The sequence below is a fragment of the Choloepus didactylus genome, chromosome 4 (genome assembly GCF_015220235.1).
Source record: "Choloepus didactylus isolate mChoDid1 chromosome 4, mChoDid1.pri, whole genome shotgun sequence".
Taxonomy (NCBI): Eukaryota; Metazoa; Chordata; class Mammalia; order Pilosa; family Megalonychidae; genus Choloepus; species Choloepus didactylus.
The window spans coordinates 150,770,942-150,784,818 of record NC_051310.1 but is presented as its reverse complement, the minus strand read 5'-3'; the positions used below and the strand labels follow the sequence as shown (position 1 = coordinate 150,784,818).

Genomic DNA, 13,877 nt, shown 5'->3' with positions numbered 1-13,877 from the left:
GACTATGTTTCTATAGATTCTTAGAATGGATTTCTGTGATTTCAAAACAATTTTTCAGATACTAAATTTTATCTGTAAATTAGTTGATTTCATACCTTAAATTTATATAATTTGATGAACCAATTTGTTGAACATCTCCCTATCAACCCTAACCCATCACAATTTTCCTTTTTTAGTAGAGCTTTATACTGTCTATGCAATTTTTAATGATGCTTGAAAAACCCAGACACATATGTTTTAGTAGGAATTAGAATCTCTAAAGACTGAGGTGGATTGGGAAATAAAACTCATGTTCAAATCATTGATTAATCCATATTTCTCTCCTGTTTAGGTAATTGAAGATAAGTTCCTTCCAAAGTCAATGAATGTGACAAATCATTCTCGGGTGATGGAATTTGTGCTGCTGGGACTCTCTAGTTCCAAGGAACTCCAACCTTTCTTGTTTGTTGTATTTTCACTACTCTACCTAGCTATATTGCTGGGTAACTTTCTCATCATCCTCACTGTGACCTCAGATGCCCACCTTCAAACCCCCATGTACTTTCTGCTTGCAAACCTCTCTTTTATAGATATATGTGTTGCCTCCTTTGCTACCCCCAAAATGATTGCTGACCTTCTTATAGAGCACAAGACTATTTCTTTTGACAACTGCCTGGCTCAGATTTTCTTTGTCCATCTCTTCACTGGCAGTGAAATGGTGATCCTTGTATCCATGGCCTATGATCGTTATGTTGCTATTTGCAAACCTCTCCACTACATGACAATCATGAGCCGCCGTGTGTGTGTTATTCTGGTCCTCATCTCCTGGTGTGTTGGCTTCATCCATACTACTAGCCAGTTGGCTTTTACCGTTAACCTGCCTTTTTGTGGTCCTAATCAGGTAGATAGCTTTTTCTGTGACCTCCCTCTAGTGACCAAGCTGGCCTGCACAGACACTTATGTCATCAGCCTACTAATAGTTGCAGACAGCGGCTTTCTTTCTTTGGGTTCCTTTCTCCTCCTTGTCATCTCCTACACTGTGATACTTATCACAGTTAGGAAACGCTCCTCCACCAGCATGGCAAAGGCCCGCTCCACGTTGACTGCCCACATCACTGTGGTCACATTATTCTTTGGTCCATGCATCTTCATCTATGTGTGGCCCTTCAGTAGTTATTCAATCGACAAGGTCCTTGCAGTGTTCTACACCATCTTTACTCCCATTTTAAACCCAGTTATCTACACTCTAAGAAACAAAGAGATGAAAGCAGCTATGTCAAAACTGAAGAGCAGGTATCTGAAACCTGGCCAGGTTTCTGCAGTCACAAGAAATGTTATTTTCCTGGACACAAAGTAAATTTATAAGACTGTTACTTTAGTCTTGCCTCTAGACTGTTAAAAATCGATCCCTATGATGCTAAATTAAATGGTAATGTTGATAACAAAATACATTTTAGCAATTTTAACCTTCTCTTCCTTCTTCCTTCCATTTTATTTTTTTTTCTTTGACTCCTTTTCCTCCTTTTAAAAAAAGTAAATAGTTTTAAGATCAAGAGTGATTGGCCTTGAAGCAGATGGCATTTATTTATCAAGTTTAAGTACTTTGGGCATTCTATGGGGAGAGAGTGTATTGTTCAGATCTCAACTAACAGAATGATTTTTTTATTCCAATATAAATAGGGAAATACTTATTTTTAGAAGAATTTGTTTTAATGGGAATACCAGTATGTGCATGCACTGTTTTGCTGTGTCTGGTTAACTCTCCTCCTTTCACAATAGAGCACTCTGTGCATACTGTTCTGACTCAGTTTTTGGGTGACTCAAAGCATTGCTAATTTTCAGGGTGTCCCTGTGCTAAGTCCCTTCTCCAACAAAAGTGAGACTTCCACTCAGTCCTTCCACTTATGAACAAGACACCCAAGTAAATTGAGGTAACTGATGAATAAGGGCATTGTTTTTATTCTCTAGCAAGGCCAAGTAGTTGAGTAACAATACTAACTCATATAATTCTGGTGAAAAGCCCTGTATTTTGAAGCAGAGAACTACCTGTTGGTTTAAAAGCAGTTTCCTACTTTGCTACTGGGCTTTAGTAGGGACTGCGTTCCAGGCTATAGGTTGCTAAGTCATTTTGTGACTAGGATTTCCCATCACTTAACAAGTCAGAATTTCAAACATTTAAAGTAACAAGCTATCATATGTTGCAAACTGGTACATCAGGGCTCAGGCTGAAGAAGGTCCAAAGGCACAAGAAATCTACATGGACAGGTGGGTAGACTCACAAGTCACTCACTCTTTTGTATTAACACCTTTCCTTCAGATCAAATTTATTGGCTCGTGGGAGGGTTGCCATAAACAGCTGACAGGGGAAGAAGTGCTCTGTCTTGATTTACAGATGAGTCCTTCCTCTTTCTTGGTGCCTGCCAAAAATATGGGCTACTGCTGCTTTGCAGCCTCACTTAGAGTGACCTGAAATAACATTAGTGAGGGAAAATACACTTCATAGGAAAAGCCTTGTGCCTTTTACTTGGTTGTCAACTTTGGATGGAGAACTGACCTTAAGTACAAATAAACACGAATTCCTAAACAGAGGAAAATGGCTTGGTCAGTTTATTAAGTACTTCAGAGGAACAACATGGGAAAATCAGAGCAAGGATGCCTGGAGAAGAAGAATGAGGGAAGGCCAAAGTGATTGAGCACAAAATTTGTAGATCTTAGTTCTGGAAACAATGCCCAATCTGTACTGTCCTTCACAGAGAAGGCAAGCAAGACATGGGAAACAAGACAATCTTTCAGCCAACCTTTGTTCTCTGTTACCTCAGTGCTTCCATAATGGGCCCATGAATGAAATAGCCATGGATTCTGGATGTAGGCTATCAGTGTGCCCTAAAGCCTGGACTCAATTTCCTTAACGTTCATCTTACTACTGCCCTTGGATGCTTGACCTGTGAGCAGAAGAGACTGATACTGAGAACTTTATATGGTGTCATTGCTCATACCACATACATTCGGCGGCAAGTCAATTACATCAGATCCCATCCTACATGGGGAAGAATAATTTGTCATTATTGGCATTGACTCCTATTCCAGATATATTTTCTTCCCCCCAGCCTTGCAGTCCCTCTTCCATGACTATTTTTCTAATGCTTACAGAGTGTCTGACATATAGATATGGGATTCCACAGTGAGGGCCCTTGTCATGGAATGAGTGTTTTATAATGAAGAGGTTGTGACAACAGACACATGATTTGGGGATGTGCTTTTACTAGAAACATCAAAGAAAAATGAGTAGACTATTAAAGGCTCAGATAAGAGGCTCGTGTTGCAATTACATCCTACCGATATATGATGAACTCCAAGACTTTTCAAGTGTGTTGAACTAATAGCTATATTTGATGCTATGTTATCAATAGCTAAAATACACATATCTGGGAAAAAAGGAATAGAATTAAAATTGCCACCTGTCCCCATGATTTAAGGGATCCATTTGTGCTTCCTCTCAAAGCAATTCTAGGTTTTATTGGATTGAGAGTCCTCATTTCCAGAGGGACAACATTTCCACCCTATTGGCTTCCACTGAACCAAAGATTTGACTACCAGTTGGCCACACTGGACTCCTCATGCTGATGGACTGGAAGACAAAAAAAAAAGAAAAAAAAGAAAACAAAAAAAGAACATGGTTTCGTGAGGAGTTAAAGTTCATTCTAAATAATGTGGACAGAGAAGGATTTGGCTGGATTTTAAGGGATTCACTGGGGTGTTTCTTGGTGGTTTCATTTTCAGAGAAATAGTAAACAATCAGTTGCAAGAGCCTGACCTGACTTTAACTCAGGGACAAAGGTTTGAGTCACCCAAACAGGCATTCAGACAGGACCAGCTGAAGTACTGGCCATGACTGAGGATTATGTAACATGGATGGTGAAAGAGAGAGTGTATGAATATAAATTTGTCCTGAAGATCAGCTGCAATGTTGTACTATAGTTCATTCCAGCAACCCTTTTAAAAATTGTGTGATCAGTCACTTGAAGAGGCAGTGACAGAGTGCACTTATTGTGATGCACTGATATTAACAGTATAAGGGGTATCAAATATTTGTTATGCTTTGTACCACAATCTCTTGGCCCACCTAATCTCAACACTGTGGTGTATAGCCAGTGTTCTACATCAAGCACGTGCCCTAGAATATCTGTCCTTTGTTGAGTCAGAGATAACTCTAGAGCCGTGGAAATCTGCAAAGCCACACAGACACAACCAGAATTGGGAAGGAGTTCATACCCTTGAAAGCAACCCTAAACAACTGGGGGTTGGGATCTGGAAGGAAGGTATCCTAGGTTTCCCTGAGGTACATTTTATATGGTTCATCAGAGGAATCTCCAGGAACACTGTGCCTCAGTTTCTCTAGTGGTAATCAGTCCATTAATAAACTTCATAGATTTTCTTTTCCCATGTTTTACTTTTCCAATGCCTCACTTCTCCTTACTGGGATCACAACTCAAATATATTACCCTCCCTAAGAACTCATCATGGTGGTTCTACTTTTGGAAAAGTCCAAGCTAAGGTATTTGTTTTCTAAATATATGACTGAAAATTTCTTTGGTTTTTACTAGTTCTCAAAATTTTGATAGGTAGTATTTCTATTATTATTTACATTAAAATATTTTGTAATTTCCATTTACAGTTGTTTTTCTTTTGCCTGTAATGTATATTTATTATTTTGTTTACACATAGGGATTTTCAAGGTACATTCTAGATTTCTAGTATGAATAAGTGGTCACAGAACATACTCTGTATCTTTTCAGTCTTTTAAAATAAAGATTGGCTTATCATACAGGCAGTGTTTATAATGTTCCATGTTTACTTGAAAAGAATATATTTTATAGTTTTTCACAGAGTTCTTTAGGTCAAATTTTTAATCATATTATTCAAATCTTTCATCCTACTGCTTTTCATGTATTGTATCTTATTACTAGAGATGTGTTATTGCCACCTGTGTTTATGGATTGTGGATTTTTTCTTTAATTTCATTTTTTCTTTATATATTTTTGAGGCAGTAGTTGGAAGAATAAATAGAATTGCTATATCATCAAGATAAATTGCATATTTTATTTAATGTCCCTCTTTGTAATAATGTTTTCTCCACAATGTCTAATTTGTCTGATACTAATACAGTTACACTAACTTTTTTGTTTCTGTTGGTGGTGGTACTTGTGGTGATGGTGGAATATTTTTCCATACATTTATTTGTAGCATTTCTGTACCCTTAAATTTAAATGTGTCTCTGAAATCAGTATATAGTTGGCTTTCTTAAAAATCCAGACTGATACCTTATGTCTTTTAATTGCAGCTTGTGATTCACTTATATTTTTTGTAATTATGAATGATTTTTGTTTGCTGTCTATTTCTTTCTATCTGATTTCTATTTTCACTGATATTACGTCTCTTTCATCTCCTTTTTTGTCTTTATCTGGATTAAGATTAATTCCACTTTTCCCCTCTAGTATCTGGGTAGTTATGCATTGTTTTTCTATTCTTTATGCTGCTTCATAGTGTGCCAGTTTGAATGTATTATGTCTCCCCAAATGCCATTGTCTTTGATGTAATCTTGCGTGGGCAGACCTATCAGTGTTAATTAGATTTCAATTCTCTGAGTGTTTCTATGGAGACGTGCCCCACTCAACTGTGGGTGATGACTCTGATTGGATAATTTCCTTGGAAGTGTTGGCCCTCCCATTAAGGGTGGGTCTAAATTAAATCATGGAAGCCATATAAATGAGCTGACAAACAGAAGGAACTCAGTGCAGCTGAGAGTGACATTTTGAAGAGGAGCTAAAGCCATGAGGGACACTTTGAAGAATGCACTGGAACTGAGAGAGGAGCTTCAGCTTACAGAGACATTTTGGAGAAGGCCTTTGAAAGCAGACTTTCACTCCAGAGAAGCTGAGAGAACATGCCCCAAGAGCAACTAAGAGTGACATTTTTGAGGAACTGCAGCCTAGAGAGGAACGTCCTGGGAGAAAGCTATTTTGAAACCAGAACTTGGAGCAGGCCCTGGCCACATGCTTTCCCAGCTAACAGAGGTTTTCTGGATGCTATTGGCCATCCTCCAGTGAAGGTACCTGATTGTACTTTGTGGCCTTAAGACTGTAACTGTGTAACCAAATAAACCCCTTTTTATGAAAGCCAATCCATTTCTGGTGTTTTGCATTCTGGCAGCATTAGCAAACTAGAACACATAGAAATTAGAATAACAATACTTGACTCTGAAAATCCAGACTAAATTTGTACTTTATGTCTTTTCCAAAAATGCAGTGGCTTTAAAACACTTGAATTCCAATTATTCCTTCCCCAAGTATGTTCTATTTTTGACATATTTTAAGCATCTTATTTTTGTTTTATATAATCAATATTCATTTACATTTGTTTTCATATTTACCTATTCTGTTGCTTTTCACTTCTTTCTGTTTTCCTATAACTCTACCTGGGGTAATTTAACTCCTTCCTGAAAAACAGTCTGTAATTTTTCCTTTAATACAGGACTCGCCTTGACACAGTCTCAATCTCTTCACTTTTGTTTTTCTGTTTTTGTCTTTATTTCATTTGCAGATCAAAATAAGTATTCCTTGGGTATCAAATTCTGGTTTAGCATTAGGTTTCTTTAGGTCTTTGAAAATTTATGCCAGTGTCATCTTCCTTCTACTATTTCTGCTGATGTCAGCTGACAGTTTTATTTTGTTCCTTTGAAGACAATGTGTCTTTTTCCCCTTTGGAAACATTTTAGATTTCTCTTTCTGCTGATTTTCAAAAGCTTTTATTGTAATATTATGTTTATAGGGGAGTTTCTTAAAACCATATCTTGATGAGTAGCTCAGTTTTGGAAAACTCTCAGCCAGGATCTCTTCAACAATAGCTTCTTTTTCTGTTTTCTTCTTCTGTGACTTCAAGTACTCATTTGTAAGTTTTTTTCACGGTGTCACGTATGTATTTAATGCCCTTTTTAATTAACATGTTTACAATGTTCCCTCAATTTTACTGTTAATAGTGTGCAATGTCTATGCTAATCTCTGTGTCTTTGCAGTTTTCTTAAATGTCCTACCAAAGCAGGTTCTGGGCAGCATGCCTTTTCTTTGGTCACCTTTGCCAATTTAATTGGCAAAAAAGAAAGCTAATTTGTTTCCATTTTCCATTTATTTGAATATAGTGCGAAGTGGTTTTTCATTGGCTATTTTATTTTTGAATTTTTGAATTATGAATATTAATTTTTCTTTCACAAATGCTGTAAGGATATTAACCAAAACCAAAACATGAAACTTGCCCTCTAATAATGCCACTTCTAGTTAGACTGTCAATGACAGTGAATAAAAGTATTTATTCCCCAAATCCTACATATTTTGAAGCTCTGCCAATCTAGGGTAAAGAGATCTCATTATTGTTTCAGTTAATATGTTCACATGTATGAGTGAGTTGTAAAAAGTTTTCATGTTACTGATCATTTGTAAAGTATTTTTGTTTCTGTGAAGTATTACGTATATAATTTGCTTATTTTTAAAAATGTTATTAATATTTCTTCATTTTCATTTGTAATAGCATTTTCAGTTATAAGGAATTAGTTCTTGGTCAGTTACGTGAGTTGCAAATATTTTCAGAGTTTGCTATATTTATTTAACATTGACTATGTTTTTTTAACATACAGAATGTAATAAAGTATATTCAGTCAAAATAGATCAGTATTACCATTATGGTCTTTATTATTTTGCTTAAAAGGAGTGCCCAACATCAAGATTTTAAACAAATATTTCACTGTTTTTTTCTAGTTTTCTTTTTTGTTTTATAAGTTTTGTTTTGTTTTGTTTTTTTAATCTTTTATCCAAATATAATTTATTTTGATTTTAGGACTGCTGTACAGATACAAATTCATCTTTTCTCACCAAATCCATTTATTGAATAGCCTGTATTTCCTTCAGTTATTATAAATGTCTCCATTATTACAAACTACATTTCATAATATTTGGTTCTGTTTCTGGATTCTGTTCTCTTCTATTTATTGGTCTGACTAATCATGTCTTAGTATCAAAATAATTCTGTTTGGCACTTTTCTTATACATTTTAGTATCCATAATACAACTCACTGATTATACTTTGTTTTAAAGTATTCCTGTCTATTCTCAGATATTCATTTTCTAATAAAATTTTTAAATATATGTTTTATTTTATAATTGTTTTAGACTTTTCTATAACAGTTACAAAGAAGCGTAGTGAGTTTTTTTATTCTCCAGCTTTTCTTGGTGTTAACATCTTACATTTCTATGGTACATTTGTCACAATAAATAATTTGATATTGATATAATAACCAAATTCTAGATCTTATTTGTATTTTGTATGCTTTCCCTAAGTATTCATAAGGACTTTTCCTCTTCCAGGATTCCACGTAGGAGTACGTATCACAATTAGTTGTCATGTTTCCTTAGTCTTCTTTGATCTGGGAAAAATTTTCAGTCTGTCATGATTTTCCACGACCTTAACACTTTTGAAAAGTACTGGTCAGATAGCCTACAAAATATCCCTAAATTTGGCTTTGTCAGATGTTTTTCTGATGATTAGACTGAGGTTGTGGCTTTTGGGTAAAATACAACAAAGATGAGCAGATGTGCCTTCTCATCACATCATATCAGATGTACATTCTATTAGCAAAGATTATCACAGATAATTATAACGTGATACCTGACCAAGGTTGTGTTTTTCAGGTTTTTCTCCTGTAAAGATATTGTTTCCCCCTGACTTATATACCATACTCTATTACTGGAAATAAATCATTAAGAGCAGTCCATATTCAAGGTGTTGGGGAATTAAATTCCACCTCCTTGAGGGGGAAGTAACCACATAAATTAATTGAATTTTCTGTAGGAAAGATTTTTCCCTTTCCCCCATTTATTTCATTATCCAGTTATCATTTATATAGCACGGAATTGTGGATGTTTACTTATTCCTTGTAATTAATCCAATGCTGCATTGTTTGTTTTGTTCCAAATTTTCCAGTTTAGGCTATTGAGTGTTTTTCCAAATTGGCTTCTGTGTCACTTTGACATTTTCCATCTTTTAGTTTTTTGTGTGCTTTCTTACTTTTTGGCACTACAAAAAGCTCCAAGCTCATCTTATATTCCCTGCCCCAGCCCTAGAACTAGCCATTTCTCCAAGGATCCCTGGTTTCTTTTACTAGAGAATGGGATTTGGAAACCAAGATCTGGGCACCATGTTTGCTCATTCCTACTTGGGTCACATTGCTTCTAGGCCCTTGTATGACACATAGAGCATCTCCTACCTGACTGAGGTTTGGTCTCACTCCTGCCCTCCTGCTCAGATGTCCCCTCCAATGACATCCTGGAAACATGCTGAACTTTGGCTGCTATAAACTTGAGTGCAGCCTTCCCTGGGCACATCTTGTTCTGAGAAAAGTACACAAAACAAGATGTTTTCCCAATAATTGCAGACAAGCCCCTGGCACTTAGCTACCTTTGCTCTTCAACCATAGATACGGACAGACTTGAGTGAACATTTTGCCATCTCGCTTTCCATCACAAGGTAGTTGCAGCTCTCTGTACTTAAATTCCCCTAATAAATGCTATTGGACTGGACACCGTGGTGTTCAGTGACTCTTTCTTCAGAATCTCAGTCAGTCCCATTGTAGGGTGGTTTGGGGGCAGTCTTGGCTGGGTTTTTCTCTGTTTCTTCTTTCAAGTTGAGCCCTGCTACAAGATCAGTGGAATGTGACAGCTCTCTTGGCAGACAGAGCAAAGCAATATATGTATGGAGACTAATTATGTATACACACATCTTTAATTGATTCCTTGTCTTTATTAAGCTAAACATGAGTTTATACTGATGTCTCTAACTCTAATCCAGTACTTGAAGGTTCATCTTAGCTTTCCTTTCTTATTTATCTGTAACCTCCCTCACCAGTTAGGAAAAGCCTAGCTCCCTTCTTTGACATCTATTTACTTTTGTTTTCAGCCTTAATAAACTTCCAGTCAAAATTGGAATGTTCCAGAGTTCCTTTTCTTTCTACCTGTTCAACAAAGTTATATTATACGCTTGTAAAACAATGGATACTATTTCCAGAGTCATTCCATCCTGGGATATCTCAATAGCCTGGTTGATGTTTTTTCTTCTGTATTTGTTTGTTATTTGGTTATGTTTGCAAAAATTAACCTTAAATCTTTGTGAGTTAACACTTCTATCAGTTTTAGCAAATACATAGAAATAGATATACACAAGCCTTGTGCCATACAAAACTGTAGGAGGTTCAGTTTTAATGCAGAATGTTCAGAACATAAAGAAAAGTACAGAGAAAATTCTTTTAACAATCTACTACATTCCCAAATATAGGAAATATTGGCATTTTACCACAGCTGCTTCAGATCTTTACAAATATATGTAATATTATCAATGCCGGTGAGGTCCCCTTAATACATTTCATGGTCCCTTCCCATGTCTATGTTTCAATATTGTTTTAATTTGGCGTGTATTCCACCCCTGGGATTTTTAAATTTTGATTTCAGAAGCATAGATACATATTTTTAATTCAGTCTTTGAAAATGTGATCACAATAAGTATTATCAGCTCTTTACTTTTCTTCTAGTCATTCAGCTTTTGAAACTCATAAACATTCTCACATAAAATACAATTTATTAATTTTAATCATCCTATAGTCTTACTTTGCATTAAGATATTTTCCTTCATTTCTCCTTTTTCCAATTAATAAACACTGAGGTCCTTTCCACTGTCTTTCTCCTTCAAACAGGGCTGCAAGGAGATCCATTGTGCATGCATTTTGTGTATGTGAACTTCTTACTAGAATATATACAGAGAGCTGAGTTTTCTGACTGGTCCAGAATCTCATCCTCAATTCCTTTAAAGTTGATAATTAACTTACATCAGAACCTCTGAAGATAATCTATCATGTGGTTCCTAGAAAACATATTTTATAAATCTAGTTGAACATATAGCTGGCTTTTTTCCCCAGAGAAACAGAAAGATTTTCATGGAGAAGAAATGAGAGAAACTTCAAATATTTAAAGAAACACCATGTTGAAGAGAATTTAAATTTGTTCTATGAACTACACATAGTAGAAATTTTGGGCACTGTAAGACTGTATGATTGTTTTATTGACAGTAAGTTGGGGACTCAAAAAATTGTTAACTGACTAGGGGTCCAAAAGAAATGAAATAATCTTTTATATTCACATGTACTGACTATTTGGTTAAAAGTTTTTTTGTTTGTTTGTTTTTTTTTGTTTGTTTTGTTTTTGTTTTGTTTTTTCTTTTCTTATCCTGGGAAAAAATATTTTGTGAAACATAATTACTCCCACTGCAGGGTGACTTCACAGATCTCTGAAGGGTGACTTCTCACTTATGTAATGAGGTCAGTTCCCTGGCATTAATATGGGAGGCTTTGGCTTTATATTGTCTTACGTTAGGATATTGCAATTGTATGGTTGAGAGCAAGAGGAACAGAGCCCTCACTACCTCAGGGCAGGAGGTGTGCAGGTTACTTTAGCTCAGTTTAGTTCAGGGGACCAGATTAAAATGCATTATATCAAGAGTATATCGTAAATATTTTCAATATGAAAACTCACAGGTGAATGGGAGTTTAGAAAAGTCAGAAAATGAGGCCTGCAGGAAATTACTACAATGTGTAAGTATTGTAGATGAATTTTGAACACATTTGATTGGGATAGAGAAATAATGAGTAAACTGCCTTCTGGTTGCAAAAGTGATAACTAAAAGGAAGCAAGGGGGAGGTCAGTTTTTGTCTCACTTAAGTTGGAAACTCCATCAGGAAGAGGGAAATGCCTGTTCTGCTCTCCTCTGTTCCTGTGATTCCCCTACTGCCCTGGTTTAGGGGCATCCCTGCGTGCTCTATGTTAAGACTACAATGAGCAGAAGGAAGTATGTTACAAACATTATATGTCCCTTACCTGCTCATTTTTATGCTCTATTCAGTGATTTTTGCCATTGTTGAACAAATATTTCTACTCTGAAAATTTGGCTAGAATGAAAAAAGAAGTAGCTACATGAAGTAGATTAATTATCAGCAGGTTGTCCTTTATTCCTTTTTGCTTCTAGGATTATAGGGAATTGAGTATTAAAATGTTAAAAAGGAAAATTATCTATGCTGACCATTTCAGAATTCTATTGACACACTTTAGAGACGGGCATTAGTAAGATTAAGTTCCCATATATTAAACTTGCTCTTAAATCAGGAGGGAGACATTCTTTTAGGGTGTATTTTGTGATCTGAAAACACTTTTGTCTCTTAGGTTCAGTGGCAATGAGAGAATAAATGATTCATTAACACAAAAAACTGCTGGATGTTCTGAGCACAGTCCAAGGAATTTTGAGTGCAAATTTCCAAACTCTGCAAGTTCCCATTACACATTGCTATTAAACTGAGAATTTTAGCCATGAAAATACACTTGGGGATAATCGAGTTCTGTTTTTGAAGCTGGTAAGTGGAAGGATATTGTTCATTTTTACTAGAATGTACCTACCTTAGTTATTAAAAAGAAAAGAAAATATAACAATTTGGTCTGCAACACATTTTAAGAGGTTGTGGGAAAGTTAGTGTGGGCAGGATTTCCTAGTTATTTCCTTTATTTTGAAAAATGAAAATTGTCAATCTTGTTATTCATTATGTAATCTCATGTTTTCTCGGAGATGAGACAATCTGCACAATGTCTCACATGATATAAAACCTCAGGATTTCCTCTCTCTCCCTCACTTTCTCTGTCTCTCTCCCCCATACCCCCTCTGACTTCCCCTCCTTCTTTCTTTCTCTCCGTAACTCCCCTTGCATTTGAGTGTCTAGTATGTCTACTATGTCCAAGATGTGTAAATATCATCACTTATACTCATCACTACAATTTTTATGCCAAATTTATCATTAGTTTCTAACCATTGTCTTAGTTTTCTCTTTACCTTTGTGATGAGGATGTGACACTCTAGTGAACATAAGTTGCTACACTGAAATCTGAAAAGTCTTGGGTTTTCTAACTTTGACTCTTACTCAATGGATCTGAAAAAATTGTTTTATCCTATAGGTGCAGATGTTATAAGGCATGAGAATGGGAGGGAGCAGAAAGAGGCCATTATCCTCTACTGTTTTCTTAAATCTGTCACATTCTGTGCTCATTTTCTCTATTAACTGTAGTCCAACTACCTGACCCTGAAGAATGAATGATGCCTGAATTTGTTTGCTAAAACTAGGCTTATTTTACTTGCTCAATTGTATACACCATTTCCATCAATGCAAGCAGTTGCATGGTTTTAACATTCAATTCATTTGCTCCTTTAGGATCATGTTTTCAAAAGTAAGAAGGACATAGAATATTACAGTATAGGAGGGAGGGACAATCTCTGTGTTTTTATTTGAAGAGAAACTGACTGCTTAGGAGAGTGTGTGATTTGCCTAAAGTTTATAAAGCTATTTAGTGAGAAGGAGAAATAGAACAAAATTTTGTAAATCCCAGGGTAATGTTCTTTCTATGGGCAATGATGTATTTTGGTATCATTGTTCTCTGTGGACTTCAGGTATTTTAAAGCTTGTAATTTAGAATAATGAAATTAAGAATCACTGTCTTTGCAGCTAATTATGGAAAAAGTGTAGTCTGTATAAAATGCCTACCTTGAGAATCTTGTCACTTCTCTGGTGAAATCCATTATGTTATTATATCACAAAATGTCTGACTCAATTAAAGTGACCATGCGTATTACATACCTGAGGAGGAGGGAAACTTATCAGCACAGAAAGACAATTCTTTTATTACATGATAAGCCTACTCTTGCTTGACCTGGAAAGGTTTGTGAAGGGGATAAAGGTAAATGAGGATACATCATATGCTCTAAAT

At 35.8% G+C, this 13,877-nt stretch overlaps 1 protein-coding gene across 1 annotated transcript; it reads left to right on the top strand.

The window, feature by feature from the left end:
• Positions 1–361: 361 nt before the first annotated feature.
• LOC119533440 (olfactory receptor 4K15) lies at positions 362–7,946 on the top strand. The gene is made up of 2 exons (XM_037835479.1): positions 362–1,291; positions 7,938–7,946. The coding sequence occupies exons 1-2, from the start codon at positions 362–364 to the stop codon at positions 7,944–7,946; spliced, it is 939 nt and encodes a 312-aa protein (XP_037691407.1).
• The last annotated feature ends 5,931 nt before the right edge of the window (positions 7,947–13,877 follow it).